An 18,653-nucleotide genomic window follows, 5' to 3' on the forward strand; every position below is an offset into this window, starting at 1 on the left:
AAAAAAATCTGGTGTGATCAGCAGATAATCGACCGCAATATATGTTGTCCTGTTTAGTGAAAATGTTACAGAAGATTATGAAAATGCATTTTGAACACTCCCTTTCAATTTTAAGGAAGTTAGCTAGCATTTAGTTAACATACCTAGCAAAGTGTAAATTTAGGTTTTAGTAGAATTGCGCTTTGTGCCACCTGAATCCCCTGAGAAATTCACGAGTTAGTTTCGATGATAATCAGATCTCAAATATCAAATTTCAAGAAATTCCATCAATCCGTTCCGTATATATGATAAAAAATGTTACATCGGCAACCAGTTCGCTTTCCCTGATTTTTCTAACAAAATTTATGGATATATTGCTTCAACACGCCGAATTTAAATATTAAATTTCAATGAAATTGGTTGATTATTTGATGTTAGTTGATTTGACAAAAATGAAAAAACTAGGATTTTGAATATAAAATACCATTTTTGTTATAAAATCCGTAATATAATTTATTTTTATATCCTATTTTCTTTATTATAATGTTTTAACCGTGACTAAGGCCAGCCTCACCTTATATTTGTTAAATGCAGTTTGATTAACAATGCAAAATAAAAGAATCTTAATGATATTTTTATTCTGTTAAAAATATGAACCATAATTATTCTGCTACCTTCCTCGTATGTAGTTTAAACATTAAAATAATAAAACATTAGCAAATGTAATAACTGGCGCCCAATCAGAAATAATTTGAGAGACAATGTAATTACATAACTGTGCATAATACCTTTAATATTTTGGATATTGGAAAAATCGATATCCATAATTATTATTGAACTCTGACTTTTATATATATATAGTTCTTACCAATAGAAATAGTTCTATCTGAATTCTCTTAAATCCTTTTAAGTTTATGGACAAGTGATGTTATTTTGTTATTTTGGGAGATTTCAATAATTGCACTGAAAAAAATACGCATATCTAAAGTAGTCATAAACCATTTTGAAATTCATAGTTTTCAATAAAATTTTTACTCAAAGCAGAAACAATGTTAATATATATATATATAACATAAACATATTTCAATACATCTTTTAGTAAAACACGTTAAAATTATTTCAATAATTATGTGGATAAAATCATTATCCATAAATAATTAAAAGGAATATAATATATAGCAATTTCGTTGATGGTCCAATTATGATATGTGAATGTTGTTATAAAGGTACATAATATATAAATAGCTCTTTTTGATTTTAAAAATAAAATATATGTAGCTGAATAAAAAATGTTTTGATGAAGACAGTAATTGGAATTCAAATAACAGCATTACTAACTATTACTAAAAAGAATTTATCTGTAATGTGGCATAAATATTTCTCAATTTCTCGAAAAATATTTTGAATTTGACTAAAATGTAGCTCATATTTTGAATTTGTAGATAATTTAATATTCAAATAGATAATTTAATATTCATAAACGGCTCAAAAGGCGAACTAATTTGAAAACAGTTTATTTATAAAACTATTTCGAATTATATTCAAACTAAAAATAAAGGGAAAGGGAGAAAACATATTTATGTGAAAATTATCTATAAAGTATGGTTGTCGTGATTTCGGATATAGTTTTTAGTCTGTTCTCTTTAAAAAAATATCTAATTTAAAAAAAAAAATTTTTCTCAGTGAGAAAAGAAACAAACAAATCCAAAATTCGTATCCTTTCCCAGTACACTTTTACTATTTCTCTTATTTATTTTTGTTTTTATGTCTCTTTCTATTTCTCTTTCTCTTTTTCTCTTTCTATCAACATTTTTTGTTAAATTATTTAAAATTTTTTCTTCTTAAACATATTTAATTCGTGAAATGAAAACTTTATTTTACAATAATTTAATTTTTGACAAAATTTTATGTCGAGAAACTATGTATTTAATATTTTTATATAAATTTTGACTTACTCAATATGCGTAATATATTAAAAATTGTATTTGAGTGTATTTACTTAATTTGCCATTAAAATTTCTTGAAAGATACGGCGATATTCTCTATATATTTTTGGGTATGGCAGCACTATAGTTATTCAGGATTTTCATAACATGCATACACATACATAATATGATGTAAAAAAATAATAAGAATAAAAACAACAAATAATAAAGATAAAATGAAAATATTAATAATAACCAAACGAAAGAAAAAATCTGATGTAAAAACAATACCTAACTGATTGCAAGAAAATTTTCTATATAATAATATTGAGAAATATTAGAATAAATCAATTTAAAGATTTCTTATTCGTTGAGCGAACGATAAAATCCTTTTAAATTTTAAAGGAATTGCTCAGTACTTTATAAGAATTTCCTTTAAATACTCATTAAAAAATTTTAAAAAAGCTAGTATTAGCAATCCTTTTGATTGACCTGTCGTATATTGTTAGGCGGACAATTTATGTATATATATATGTATATAGATTTCCTCAAAATTTCATATTATTTATTTATATAAAATTTTAAGTAAATCTTGTTTAATATTTTCTGTTTTAAATGCTCAAAAATGTAAAAATCGACCCATCGTGAACGTCTCCATCTCCTTAAGTTGGACTTAAAAATTTTCATCATCAAAATTTATTCTACTGAAATTAAAACACACGAGTACAATACACACACCCAACAGATCAACATCTATTTTAAAATTGGATTATATTTTCTTACAATAGATAAATTCAATTTCCGTTTAAAAACTTGACATGTGAAATTTGATGTCATCACATAACCTCCCATTTTTATTGTATACAATGTGGTCGGTAAAAAGAGAGAGCAAAAAAAGGATATTTTTTTAAAGGAAAACATTAAAATTGTTGTTGTTTTTATTTCTAAAATATTTGAAGAGGAAAAAACACTCATTCACAAATAACCATAATTAATTATTTTTAAAAAAATAATAATAAAAAAATGAAAAAAAAAAACGTTAAATAATAATGAAATTGAGAAAAGTTGAAACCAATAAAAAAAAATAAAATGAAACGTGTGCAAGTGGAAATAAAAATTTTTAACAAATAGAAATATGAAAATATTAAAAAATAACAAAAAAAAAGAGAAAAAATTATCCAATAATATTTAATTGGTCATTTAAACTATACAAAAAAAAAATTACTGATTTTTTTAACAATTAGATTATTACAAAAAAAAAAAACTAAATCAAACTTAATTTTTGTTTCTATAACCACCGACCGCAAAAGACGAAGAAGACAAAGACGACGACGACGCGATATCGAACGACAAAAAACTACGACATCAGCAGGATATTGAGAGCGGAGCGCGGCGCGGCATAATGTAATGTAGAAAACGGAAAAGAGAAAGAGAGAGAAAGAAAAAAGAAATGAAAAAACGAACTGCGATTTAATTCGTTTTTCTCTTTTGTTTTTATTCCGTTTCATAAAAACAACATTTTTACAGTTTCCAAAAAATAAAAGAAAAAAAGCAAAAAATTAAAACTATAAAAAAATTTAATAAATAAATAAATAGATTTTTTTTTTCTATTTTTCTGTTTTTTTTTTCGATCGAAATTTGAGAATTTAAAATTTTATTAATCAAATTTTTTTTTGTTTTTAATAATTTAATATTCAAGGAATAAAAGAAAAACAAAAATAAAATATTGAATAATTAAAAAAAAAATTAAAATTTTAAAAATTTTATATACCTACTACGATAAAACAAAAATAAGGATACAAGAGGATATTTTGAAAACGTTATACGTGTATATATATGTGTTTTTTGTGTGTGTATCGGAATACCCTTAAGTTTAAAGTGACTTAATCTCAAAATATAAAATAATTAAATTAAATTGTTTACTATACAACAGCTAGGCTAGGCTAATTAATAACTCTTGAAGTTTGTTTAAATTGAATTCATGGTTTAAATTTTCATAAAAAATCCTCAATATACTTGAAATTTTCAACTTTTCTCTATCGATTTAAAAAATTTATAGCAAGATTTTATGTGTATAGAGATTTTATTAAAAATTTAAGGGATTATAAAATTTTTTAGAAATAGACTCTGACTTCAAAATTGCAATAATACGATATTAATAAACAATTTATAGTAATACAGTTTTACTGTACTATTCAAGGATTCTCTGTTTGAACCCACAACAAAATTTTTAAGTGTACCTAATAGAAGAGTGTTTCAAAATTTTTCAATTATAGCTTTATTACCACAGATCTGGATAGGTAATAAAAAATTTCGTATTTTCTAATCAGAATTTCGATTACTAACTATAGAATTAATCAAAAATATGGGGGGGGGGCTGGGGTTATTATCTAAGTTCTATCGATTCACATTTACTATTATTAAAATCGAAATGACTTTTTTAAGTTTTTTGACACTAATTTTTCAAGAAATATATATACATACATACAACTAATATATGTGTGAATTTTACTGTAATTTTAATAATTAATATCAAATTGAATCTTTTAATATATTAAGTCTTTTAATATCATTAAAGATATTAAATCTATTTTCAAATATTAAAGATATTTTAATATTTGGAAAGTAAAAGTATATATAAACGTATTTACAATTGTGTTTAATAATAATAATTAAAGTATATGCCTATTATATATTGTATAAATATATGATTATTAAGTGTATATGATGAAAAAAATCTGATGTGGTGAAACACTTTCTTTCAATTTTATGGAAGTTAGCAAGCTTTTAGCTTAGAAGAATGTAAATTTGGCTCTCGGTAGAATTTCGCTTTGTGCCACCCGAATCCCCTGAAAAATTAGTTTCGGTAACAGCCAGAACCCAAATATTAAATTTCCAGAAATTGCATCAATTCGTTCCGTACATATGGTAAAACATGTAAAATCGGTTTCCAATTTGGTTTCGGAGCCTTGATATTTCCAAAAAATTTAAAGATGTGAAATTGGCCCACAATGAGGTTCAGTTCCAGAGGTCTGATATATCCCAAAAGTTGATCAATCCGTATCATAACCAAAATAAACTCACATATAAAATTTCATCAAAATTTGTTCAGCCGAACTTGAGATACATGCGTGCACACACAGACCAACAGACTGACAGACCCGAAATTTCTCTAAAAGTAGTTTATTTACGCTTCCCTACTATATAAGAGTGCGTTACCACCGAAAATTCGAAATCCAAAATTTGGTGCCAACACATAACCTCATTGAAAATCTTAGCTATTCGTCGAGTTTTGTTTAGTGTTTATTCCTAAATATTTGTTTTCTAATTTACTATTTTCAATTTGTATATTTAGTATACGTCAGTCTTTTCCTTAAATATTGGATATTTTGTTTTATCTGCATTTATATTTATTTCATGCTTACACATCCATCCTTTGATTATTTCAAAGTCGTGCTTTATGTTCTGTTTAAGAATGCGTGAAGATGATAAAGCAGACTACTTCCTTGTTATATTAATATCCCATACATCACTATTTATATTCCCACATTCTGCAAATTGTTTTCTATCAGACAAATAGCTTCTGAACTAATTGAGTTCTGGACACCAAGTTCATACAGAATTCTGATTGCATTTCTGAAACAATGTTAAACAATGCTGTTTGTGTTCTAAGCTAAAATTGGACTATAACTCGTGACCTATCGCTCTCTAGAAGGACGCTCTACCAACTAAACAGGTATGAAGAAATTATCAGCAAATCGTTCTTCACTTTGTTTTATGCAGTAATCGTCGTGTTTACATGTAATCGATTCAACTGTCTTTGGTCGGTAGGTCATTGCTTAGAGAATAAAAACTTTTTAATTTTTCTACCTTTACTCGTTCTGTTCTGTATTTGTATGAGGGAATTTTCATTATATTTTCCCAGAAGAAAAAAGAGTCCTAGTTGGACACATAGGTTTTGAGTTTTGGGTACTGTTTTTTCATAAAATTTAGCTAAAAGGAACGGTACCATATTCTTGCAATTTTGATGCCAGGTTTAATTTTTTGAAAAAATAAAAATTTTATATAATACAATTAATTAGGTTATAAAGTTAAAGTGCAATTAAAAATTTTTATTTTACAGAAATGCAAAAAAAGTGTCCATTCAAATTTTTTTAGAAATTTTAAAAACGAATTTTGAGTATTTTAATAGAAAAAGAAAACTGACTTTGTAGTTTCGTTAAAATAAATATAAAAAAATAGATGAAACAAATTGTTTTTAAAAATTAGTTTTTTTCTATATAAAAATATATAAAATATGTTATTTTGAATAAATTTATTTATATAAAACAGAATTTATACCTAAAATTAAAACAAGGAGAAATCGATTGGGAAAAATTTACTTCTTTTTTAATAAACCAGTGTCAAATGTCAAAGTCTAGTAAGTATTTTACAAATTTTAGCAGAAATTTTCACATCAAAAATTTTAATTTCAAAATTTAGAGGATTCTGACTTTAAAATTATAGGTATATTTTCTTTTGTTGTAATTTGCTGCGTAGTTCAGCAATTAAACCCTATAGGTTGAATACCGTATTACTGGGTTTTTTTAAATCAGAGCGTATTTTTTTGAACACCCTTCCTAGGAGGGATATAAGGCTTATATATGATAGAAATTAAAGATGGCTAATGTCCTAGATTCGTACGTCATTGTACTTTAACTAGGTAGATGATTAGCTTCGCCTCCGGTGCAAGTCATGCTCTATAATAAAAATTGGAAACTTGAACATCGGGTTTCCAGTCATCACTAAGAAAAACTGAAAATTAAAATGTCCTTCGCATAATTTCTTTATATCGTGCAAAAGCCTCTAAAAAATTAATAAATTACTTTTTAAAGAAGCTAATTATTTTTTTTTCAATATTTTTATAAAATATAAAATTGCAAAATTTTATAAATAATGATCAATTTCTTTTTTTTTTGTTTTTGTTAAAACAGGGGACCAGTATGAGCTTCATTCGTATAACGCTCATTTACAATCGGCTGTGGAAAGCGGTAACGCTAATAACAGCAACAATATTAACAATTCCAATTCAACTCCTCCTACAACAGTTACAACAATTACAACAACATCAACAGCTACAGCAACAGCATCGACATCAACAACGTCAATATCTGCAATTCCAACAACATCATCGTCATTATCAACAGTACAAACAAAAAAAATATCAGAAACAATTACAATTCCAACATCAGCAACAAAAAATTTGTCATTATCATCTTCATCTACATCGTTATCGTCGGAAACTAAAAATGCCTCAGCAACAAATCAATTCAATAAAAAATTCGATAAATCAAAAATTACCGAAGAAAAAAACAAAAACTCAGAACAGGAAAATGAAAAACACGAAAAGAGAAGAAAAAAACAAAATACATTTTCTACTGTTACAACAACAAAAGATCAAAAAAATGATAATAAGGATGAATTGGATGATGATATTGAAGAAAATATTAAAATTAGGAAAATTCGTAAAAAGAAAAAAAGCAAAACTTTATCTAAAGATCCATTAAGATTAAAACAAATAAAAATTTTGCCAACAACAACAAAATCATTTGAAATTCCTGAAACAAAATCATCAGTAGCATCACTACCTTTAGCAGAAAATAATAGTAAAATAATTAAAAAAACTGAATCATTCCCTTCCTCATCAAAAACATATTATGATCAAGAACAAAATCAAAAAAAGTTCCAACAATCACAACAGCAGCAGCTACAACAATATTCAGATAAAAATATAATAAAAAAACAAAAAAGTGAGGACCACAATTTAAATTATAATAAACTAAAATTTGATAATATTCCGTTCAAAATTAGTAAATTTAAAATTTCATCTTCGATACTACCATTACACCCACAGTCATCTACATCTTTACAATCAACATCTATCGTAAATACTACTAATATTACAACTAGTACTATTTTAGGAACAAACGTTTCTTTTACAACAGCTTCCACCACATCAACTACCAGCACGTCTGCAACAAGTAATGATATGGTAGATATACATATAGACAAAATCAATAAAAATAAATCAGTTAAAAATAGAAATTTAAAAGATAAGTCTGAAAAAATGCTAGTAAAAAAATTAAATAGTTCAGTAACTGTAACAAATGATAATTCTAATTTAGAAAATTATACAAATATAATTAATGACAGTAAAACACAAACAACAGCGTCTACAACAACAACATCAATAGCAGCATCAATATTAACAGAAACAGTATCATCAACTACTACCACCACCACAACAGCAACTCCGCCAGTACCAATAGCAACTACATCAACAAAAAATATTAATAAACGTATAAAATCATCATTAAATTTAACAAAAAAACGTTATAGTTTTAATGGTTTTTGTAATTATGATTATAATAAAAGAAAAAGTAATAACAATATTGTAAATTTAAATAATAATAACAATAATAATATTAATAATACTAATAATAATATTGATAATAATAATGATATTAAATGCCAAATTTCAAAAAATAATTTTATTAAAACTAAAAAACAAAAGAAATCATCTAAAACTAATGACAATGATAATGTTATAGTTGATGATAATAAGGGTGATACTAATTTAATTAATGATAATGTTTTTGATAATGATGATGATGATGACACAACAACAACAACAAATGCAAAAGTAACTGCAAAAACAACAACCTTTATTACAAATAGTACAAGTAGTACAACATTTAGTAGTTCGTTTGCCAAAGAAAATTATTTTGATAGTAGTAATACTAGTGATAATAATAAAAAAATAATAAAAAAACCATCAACAACAACAACACAATCAACTAAGATAAAAGGAACATTAGAAAATAGTAGTATTGAAAATGATGATACAGCAATAGTATCAACAACAGCAAACACGAATAAAATGATAATAAAACCAGTTAAAGTAGCAAAAGCAAGTGTTGATGATAATGATGATGATGATGATGATGATGATGATGATGATGATGTTGATGATGATTACTTTTTATATAAAAATTTATCAAACAATAGTATTGATAATGATACAAGAAAAATTAAAAGAACGCAACAAGAGAAACAACAAGAATTTTCAAATACTAAAATTAATTATTTAAGAAAACAACAAGAAAAACAAATAAAAAAACAGCAAGAACAACAGCAACATAAAAAACAAAATTTACGTAAAATGTCATCAAAACATCATAAAGGTAAACAAAATGAAAGAGGAAATTTAAAAGAAAAAAAAAAATAACATTTTGTTATCGCACAATAGTTTGTGCTATCACTGTGCTGTCGTGTGCGGCAGGATATTTTATAACAGGATGTTAAAAATATTTGAATTTTAAAATCGAAGCAATGAAATTAATTTAAAAAGTATTAATTAATTTTATAAAACTATAAACATAGAATTTTAAAAATTAATGATAAAAAAAAACACCACTTTAAAATTTTATTTATTGTGATATTTTTGGTAAAGTAAAAATTTTAAATTAAAAAAAAAAATTTAAAAAAATTAAATTGTAAATAATTTATATTTCGCTGTCATAAAGGTGTTAAAATTAAGGTATTATAACCAGAAACTTTTTTCGTTTTTACCAGTGCGTCAAATGCAAAATCAAAAGTAATCGTTTGAATCACTGTTGTATTCATTTATTGATGCATTCAACAAAAATATTTTATATTTTAATTGAATATTATGAATTACTATAACCACATACGTGTGTTCGAATTTGGCATGAATTTAATTTAGCAAAATACATATTTCGTTTAACAATTAAAATTCTTTTATATAAAAATTATATTATAAAATTATAATTAATATAAAAATATATATTTTTCTTTATTTTTATTTTCTATTTTATAGGTACTACAAATTTAAAAACAGTTCCTCAAACGAGTACTGCTGCAACAACAGCAGTTACAACAACAGTTCATTCTCATGAATTAGCAACAAATATATTAAAATTAAATGAAGCTCAATTACATAAATTACAATCAGCAATTAAAACAACAGCAGCAACAACAATATCAGAAACAACAACACTAAGTTCCATATTACCAATTACAACAACAGGAGTAACAACAACATCATCAAAATTAATATCAAAAGTATTAAATCCAATAATTACAACAACAGCAACAACAACAACAACAAGTGCATTAAAATCATCTATATCATCTAGATTTCCAAGTACAAGTTGCACTAATTTTTATGTCGATAGTAATAATAGTATTGGTAAAACAGGTAATAGCTTTTTCGAATGTAATAATAGTAGTTTAGAGGATTCATCATCAATAATTGATGAATTATTTGAAGAAGAATTAAATGCAAAAAATTTTATTGTACCATTAGCTGATGAAGAAGATGAAATAACAACTGGTGGTCTAACATCTAGTTTAAATGGTAATAATGATAATATAAATAATAAAAATTTTAATATTATAAATAATAAAAATAATTTAATTAAATATAATAATATTAATAATACTGGTGCTGATAATAATGATGATAATCCATTTTCATTAACTGATATTGATGATATATCACATAAAACTTATATTATATTAGATAGAGATATTGAGGATGGTGATGATGATGATGATGATGATGATGAAGAAATTGATGATAATGATGATGATATTTCAAATATTGATTATAATAAATACGATAAAAATATAAACGAAATTTTATTAAATGAATATAACGATGATATTAAATTAAAATATAATGATATAATAGATGACGATGAAGAAGCTATATTAAAAGATACAAGTAATGAAGAAATAATTGAAGGTGAAGAAGACGACGGAGAAGAAGAGTTAATTGAAGAAGAACAAGAATATGATTTTGATATCAATGATGAAGAATTTGATATTGAAGAAGGAGAAGAAGAAGGAGAAATTGATGACGAAGAAGAATATATTATAGAAGAAGAAGTAGAAGAAGAAGAAGAAGAAGAAGAAGAAGAAGAAGAAATAGAAGACGAAGAAGAAGAAGTAGAAGAAGAAGAAGAAGAAAAAATAGACGAAGAAGACGAAGAAGGCGAAAATAATATTTATAAAATCGAACAAAATATAAAAGAAATTAATTTCAATAATAAAATATTAAAAACTGGTGAAAATAATTTAATAAAAACAATAATTAATAAAGACAGATTAAATAAAAGAAAAAATAAAAAATTAAATAAAACATTAAATAGGTTTGGTATTAGTAATAAATTAAAATATTTTCCGTCCTCCGGTAAAATAAATAAAATTATAAAACAAGAAGAAGAAGAAGACGATAATATTGATGATCATAGTTTTGTAGATAAAAAAAATATTAAAAAATATAAACAAAAATTCAAAAAACAACATCAAAAATTGCAACAAGAACAACATCAACTACAACTGCAACAACAATATCAAAGACAACAAAATAATTTAAATTATATTTATAATCAAACATTAAAAGATTTTACTGGTGTTATTGATAATAATGTAAATTGTGGTGGCATTAATAAAATTAATAATAATAATATAGATAATTGCGGTGATGTTAATAATATTAATTATAATAATATAAATAACAATCAATCAAATAAACGTTTATCATTCTTTCGTAGACGTCATCGTCGTAATAATAATACTAATAATAATAACTTTCAATATAGTCCAAATTCATTATATAGAGGTGTATGGCAAACATCTTTAAGTAGTGCAACAGCTGCTATAAGTACAGCTACTGCACCAGCATCATTTATAATAAATTCAAAATTAAATAGTAATAGTGTTAATTTAATAAAAAATAATAACAGTATGATTGGTAGTAACGGTAGTAGCGGCGGAGGTGGTAGAGGTGGTGGTGATAGTGGGGATGATGGTGATGGTGGTGGAATTAATGATACATTAGGAACAGGAAATTATAGTAATAGTGGTGGTACCGGTGGAACTGGTTGTGGTTATAGTGACTTAGATATAGGTATGAACATTGGTGATGGTATTGATGGTATTAGTAATGGTGGTGGTGGTGGAGGTTTATATGGTCCAAATATACCAGAAACATTAAATGGTACTGGTGGTGGTGGACAAAGTGGTAATACCGGACAAAAAACAGGTACAACAGCACAAAAAAGACCAGCAAGACGTGGTGGTAAACCACAACCGGAAAGGCCGGCTAGAGCATTATTTTTTTTAACATTAAAAAATCCGATTAGAAAATTTTGTATTGATATTGTTGAATGGAAACCATTTGAATATTTAATTTTATTAACAATATTTGCAAATTGTGTTGCCTTAGCTGTTTATACACCATATCCTTATAGTGATTCCAATATAACAAATGCAATTTTGGTAAGTTTTTTTTATATATTTTATATATATTTTAACATATTTTACCATAACTTCGAAATTGGAATAATACTAATAATATCGATGCATAATTAAGCAATTACATATCGTAAGCTGAATTATGTATTAGTATCGTATTACTGCAATTTAGAAATCAAGGCACATGAAAATGAAATTAATCTATTGAATTTTTAAAAATTTACAGGAAAAAGTTGAGTACGTGTTTTTAGTAATTTTTACGGCCGAATGTTTTATGAAAATTATAGCTTATGGTTTTGTTTTACATCAAGGTGCATATTTAAGGAATGGTTGGAATATGTTAGATTTTTTTATTGTTGTAATAGGGTAAGCCATAACATTGAAATTGTAATAATATTGTTTTGATTATACAATTCAGCGAATTATATTTTTAACCTGAATTGTGTAGTAACACTGATAGTTATTATTTTAAATCAGATGTATTATTGTAATATTTATTGTATTTATTATAATATTCTTCTTTTGCTGTTTAATTTTCATATATTTAAATAATAGCATGGTAAGCACAGCATTAGCTAATTTTATGAGAGAAGGATTTGATGTTAAAGCTTTAAGAGCATTTAGAGTACTAAGACCACTTCGATTGGTTTCAGGAGTGCCAAGTATATTTTTAATTTACATATTGAGTTTAATTATTAAAAATTTTAAAGAAAAAAAATTTATTTTTAAGGTCTACAAGTTGTACTTAATTCAATTCTTCGTGCCATGGTGCCTTTATTTCATATAGCTTTATTGGTGTTATTTGTAATTATAATTTATGCGATTATAGGATTGGAATTATTTTCAGGGAAAATGCATAAGACATGTTATAATAATGTAACAGGTTTGTTGGATTTTATATACAACACAAATTTTTTCAAAATTATTACAACACAAATAGAATTCAGCTTATTTATTCTACGTGCTGAATATTTATTTTTTTATTTGTTTTTATCTTTTTTACTTTTTTTCAATTAGATGAAATTATGGATGAAGCTGTACCATGTGGGGATGGTGGTCTATTATGTGATGATGGCTACACTTGTCATTCAGGTTGGGACGGACCCAATTGGGGCATAACGAATTTCGATAATTTTGGTTTAGCAATGTTAACTGTATTTCAGTGTGTTACACTTGAAGGATGGACTGATGTATTATATCATGTAAATTACATATATAAAAATATAATAATTCATTTAAAAAATTAACTCCGTTTCATATAGATACAAGATGCAATGGGTGGTACTTGGCAATGGGTTTATTTTATTTCAATGGTTATATTAGGTGCATTTTTTGTTATGAATCTTATTCTTGGTGTCCTATCTGGTGAATTTTCAAAAGAACGTACAAAAGCTAAAAATCGTGGTGATTTTCAAAAATTACGTGAAAAACAACAAATTGAAGAAGATCTAAGAGGTTATTTAGATTGGATAACACAAGCTGAAGATATTGAACCTGAATCAGAGGGCAATATATTACAAGATGGTAAAGTAAAACAACCAAATGAAATGGATTCACAAGATCAATTAGGTGAATTAGAAGCATTAGAACAAAAACAAGAATCATGGTTTGTTAAAAAAAAAAAAGATATGGATCGTGTTAACAGACGTTTAAGACGTGCATGTCGTAAAGCAGTTAAATCACAAGCATTTTATTGGTTAATTATTATTTTAGTATTTTTAAATACTGGTGTACTAGCAACAGAACATTATCGGCAACCACCATGGCTAGATGATTTTCAAGGTATATAATTGAATTTTACTTCTAAGCTGAATTTTGTATATGTAGTAAATGTAGTACTACTGTAATTTAATCGAAATTACAAGGTATTTGAATACAAAAATTTATTGCTTTTTTTTTCAGAAATTACGAATATTTGTTTCGTTGCATTATTTACAATGGAAATGCTTCTTAAAATGTATAGTTTAGGTATTCAAGGGTATTTTGTATCATTATTTAATCGTTTTGATTGTTTTGTGGTAATCGGTAGTATAACGGAAATGATATTAACAAAAACTCATATAATGCCACCATTGGGTGTATCTGTTTTGCGTTGTGTTCGATTACTTCGAGTTTTTAAAGTAACAAAGTAAGTTTATTTATAAAGTAATTGGTGTAATTTTATGCATTAAAATTAAATAATAAAATACACCCTGAGTTTGCGGTTGCAGTAACACGATATGCGTTATTATTGCAATTTTGAGATCAGGGATTGTAATTTTATAAACTTACGATAATTTTTTTAATGATTTGCTTTTTCGTTTTTTACAGATATTGGCATTCATTATCAAATTTGGTTGCATCATTATTAAATTCAATTCAATCGATTGCATCACTTTTATTGTTATTGTTTTTATTCATTGTAATTTTTGCTTTATTAGGAATGCAAGTATTCGGTGGTAAATTTGTTTTTAACGAAACCGAGGAGAAACCAAGATCAAATTTTGATAGCTTTTGGCAAAGTTTATTAACAGTATTTCAGGTATATTTCACTTAATTATTTCATTCCTTTTATATTTCATTCATTTTCGGATGCGAAAGCATAGTTTCCAGAACTTTATATTAAATAATTTAATTGATTATATAAAAATACTTATTTAAATATTCAGATATTAACTGGTGAAGATTGGAACGCTGTTATGTACGATGGTATACGCGCTCATGGTGGTGTTAATTCAACTGGTATTCTAGCATGTGTATATTTTATTATATTATTTATTTGCGGTAATTATATCCTGTTAAACGTTTTCTTGGCTATTGCTGTCGATAATTTAGCTGATGCAGATTCATTGACAACGGTTGAGAAAGAAGAAGCGGTAAGCGGGCTTAATGTCAAAAATTAAAAAAAAAAAATAACCAATAAAATTTATATTTTTTTTTTATTTTTTTTTTACTTAAATTTCGAAAAAACAAAAAAATAGGAGGAAGAAAATAAACCTAAATCTCATAGTCCTACACCCATATTAGATAGTGATGAGGAAATTTTAGATGAAGATGATTTAAGAGATGGTGATGAAATAAATTTGTTAGTTTCAAAATTTTATTAAAAAAATGTAAAAATTAGAACAATTATTCTGTGACATTTAATAATGATTTTAAATTGCAATAATACTAAATTTACCTTGAATTCCAAATTACAGTAATACGGTATTAATACACAATTTAGTTTATAAGTGTGAATTGTGTATTAATACCGTATTACTACATTTTGGAAGTCAAGGTTAATATACACAATTCAGCTTATAATTTTTAGTTGCTGAATTAGTTTTTAATAACATCGCATTTTTTAATCTTAAAGAAGTGATCTTAATATTTGAGAATCGAATTAAAATTTTTTATATTAATTTTTTTTTTTTTTTGATAAAAACACATTTTAATTACACATGAAATATTATTGTGTGTGCAGGGATGAGGATACAGCATCTGAAACTAAAATTCGTTTTGAAGAAGAACAGGATGTTTACGATGAAGAACAAGATGGTAAGTTGTATATTGAATAATATTAGTTTATCTAATTATATTTAATTATCAAATATTCAAAAAACTACAAATAAATTTTATTGAGTATAAAAAGTATTAAATTAAAAAATTTAAGAGAGAAAGAAAATTTAAAAATAAAATTAAATGAATTTTCAATTAAAAATAAAAAGAGTTGATAATAAAAAAATTTCTTTGAGTCTTTAATTTTTTTTTGTTTTTTTTACAAAAAATTGTTCGAGTTTCTGAAGCGTTCAGTTGCATAATAAAGTTGCGATTAGCGAACAGACATGTTTCTGTGTTTGCTTGTTTCATATAACGAAAACTGCTTGCAATTTTAAGAAACTGAACACTTAGATAAAATTGAAATAAGGCTATGTATTGAAAATTAATTTTCCTGAAATTGGAAATGCAGTAGGTACAGCGCATTCCCATGTACAATACAGTTTATGAATTCTAATTTTTGAATTATTTAAGGTATATCAATGAAATTCCGATATAGTCTGGGTTTCCATATTTATAATGAATTTTTTAATTAAAATTTACTTATAATTGGATTTTGAAACTCAATACCAGTATAAAAATAAAATATTTTTTATATTATAAAAATTAAAATTTCTTTTTGTGGTCTATATAGTAGACCCGAAAAACGCATAGGAAGATTTAAATTTATATTCTTATAGTTTCACTTTTCCAGATGAATAAAATAAGAAAACATACTACTTAATGTGGGTTATATGTAGATATTATTAAAAACTAATGAGAAACCAAGAGATAAAAATATACCAACTTTTATTGTAAAAATATAATATGCGTCAATTAGGATGCTAAGAAAAATTTAAAAAAAATTTCTTTTGTATATAATTTTAAATAACAAATTGTTATTTTAAATATTAATTTCACTTTTATTGTTAACAAATAAGGAATAACACCACCTTTTAAAGTCAACGTATTTTACCCTCCTCCACACGTTTGCTTTCCCTTTCCTGTAATCCACTGATCTCAAATAAGAAAAATAATGAGGCAATAAATATTTAACACAAGGTGGTTAGTATTTTTTATAATTAAAGATGGGCCATTTTGAATTATCTTATTTTTATGAAAAAAATCTAAAGATGAAAATACCATAATATCGCTATTATAATTATATATTTCTGGGAACATTTACTATGTTATTTTATAAAACATTGTGTGCGATTAACACCATATGCACATCACTACATATCTAAACCAATGTGCAGTGCTTATGGCACTGGTCCTCTAACCAAAGGGTTTCACCTTGAAACTCTGGTAAGGTCACTATAAATAAGTTATATTTAATATTATAAAGCTTACTATGCAATATTATAAAATAAAATATTAATATTAAAGTAATAGCCCACATTTCTAATAACATTTCTATAATTTTTATAATATTGTACACCAACAAAAATAAACAATAAATATCAATAAGCTTCAATATTTAGTATGAACAAAAACTACGGCAAGAGGGTCACCGCCTAGTTAACTTTAATGACCTGTAAAAACTGACGTTTGAATCTAAAATCAAGTGGAAGGTCTTAATTTTCCTTCTCGGAAAAAAAAAACATCAGTACATAATTCAACAACAATAAACTCTCTATTGCATACAATGCGATCGGTAAATATAGAACTTATAACTTGAATTGTACGTATATGGGTTCGGCAATTATCATTTTTATCGTGTTTGTTTGAATTTTTTTTCAATGATTGTATTATAGTGATTGGATTTTCAAATAAGTTTAAAGATTGTGATGCATAAATTAATTTATATGATAATAGCAACACAGTAAATGTTCCTAAGATTTTTAAATTATTTCTAATCGAAAGAGCAAAGTCGGTAAATTGCCCATTTTTAATATTAAAAGTTGTAATTATATTTTCAAAAATTTTTAAATCACAAACAAGTACATACAATTAAGAATATTAAAAAAAGTTAATTGAGTATATAATTGTATATATATATAATATATATATGTATATAGATATACATCTATAATCAAAGTCAGTCTGAAGGATCTGCGAAATAATGTATGTTAACTTGAATCGAATATTATATATAACTTTCGCATTTATTACTTTGACTGGCTTTGTTTATACATACATTACATTATGTGAAATGAATATTTCTGACATAAAAATTGTAGTAATCCTGTATCAATATATATAGTTCACTAATTAGCATGCATAAACTGAATTCTATATAGTAAATACAGTATGAAATAATACGGATGTCAAGAAGAACGTAGCATATTCCTAAAATAATATTAGAGATTTTCATAAACACCAAACCTATGCAAAAGATAGGCACAAAATTTGCATTGTTGCAAAAAAGTTTTATTTGTTTATTTATTTTATTTTTTTTTTTTCTGGTGTCATCATTATGTATGAGCGTGCACTCGGATTTAATTTTGTAAGATAAATAAATATTTTGTAGTTTTATTTAATTATTTGGGAACGTAGTTATTTTCAGCATTCCTATATTAAAAGTCAAGTCCTGTTTATCGGGTCGGCACCTCGACCTACAATACATATACTTCGTTGCTAGTATATGTCATATTTTTTTTCTTATAAACAAGCACAACCACCCATATAAGAAAGATCTGACATTAGAATTCCACAGTTATACTTTATTATATACCATATACAGTAAAGGGTTGATAAAATGTTTTGTTCTGGCATAATATTACAGTAATTTCTATATGTCAGGGATACTTAGGGAATTTTTTCGTTTATATCCAAATTTCTTATACAGGGTGTTTCGCATAAGGTGACAAATCATTTCAGGTATGACTCTTTGTTCGATTTTCAACAAAAAATTTTATGGGTGGGGAGTGCAGATATAACGTACTTGTTTTCGAGCTACAGCCTGTTGAAAAAAAAGATACCTGA

At 25.4% G+C, this 18,653-nt stretch overlaps 1 protein-coding gene across 10 annotated transcripts in view; it reads left to right on the top strand.

The window, feature by feature from the left end:
- The first annotated feature begins 2,976 nt into the window (after positions 1-2,976).
- The window catches only part of LOC129613774 (voltage-dependent calcium channel type D subunit alpha-1), a 66,490-nt gene continuing 50,813 nt past the window's right edge, over positions 2,977-18,653 (top strand). For 6 of the 10 annotated variants that reach the window (XR_008697334.1, XM_055527994.1, XM_055527995.1 and 3 more), the window contains exons 1-14: positions 2,977-3,976; positions 6,028-6,324; positions 6,878-9,127; positions 9,784-12,251; positions 12,454-12,593; positions 12,783-12,889; positions 12,958-13,110; positions 13,245-13,429; positions 13,490-14,009; positions 14,130-14,355; positions 14,538-14,748; positions 14,876-15,082; positions 15,188-15,291; positions 15,673-15,746. Coding sequence is in view for 9 of the 10 variants with exons in the window: in XM_055527994.1 (XP_055383969.1) it covers positions 6,312-6,324; positions 6,878-9,127; positions 9,784-12,251; positions 12,454-12,593; positions 12,783-12,889; positions 12,958-13,110; positions 13,245-13,429; positions 13,490-14,009; positions 14,130-14,355; positions 14,538-14,748; positions 14,876-15,082; positions 15,188-15,291; positions 15,673-15,746 (6,658 nt within the window). In the remaining variant the exon portion in view is untranslated. The remainder of the gene's footprint in view (positions 3,977-6,027; positions 6,325-6,877; positions 9,128-9,783; positions 12,252-12,453; positions 12,594-12,782; positions 12,890-12,957; positions 13,111-13,244; positions 13,430-13,489; positions 14,010-14,129; positions 14,356-14,537; positions 14,749-14,875; positions 15,083-15,187; positions 15,292-15,672; positions 15,747-18,653) is intronic. The other 4 variants (XM_055527989.1, XM_055527988.1, XM_055527990.1 and 1 more) reach the window with 4 other exon arrangements.

The sequence above is a fragment of the Condylostylus longicornis genome, unplaced genomic scaffold (assembly GCF_029603195.1).
Source record: "Condylostylus longicornis isolate FDR11 unplaced genomic scaffold, ASM2960319v2 ptg000091l, whole genome shotgun sequence".
Taxonomy (NCBI): Eukaryota; Metazoa; Arthropoda; class Insecta; order Diptera; family Dolichopodidae; genus Condylostylus; species Condylostylus longicornis.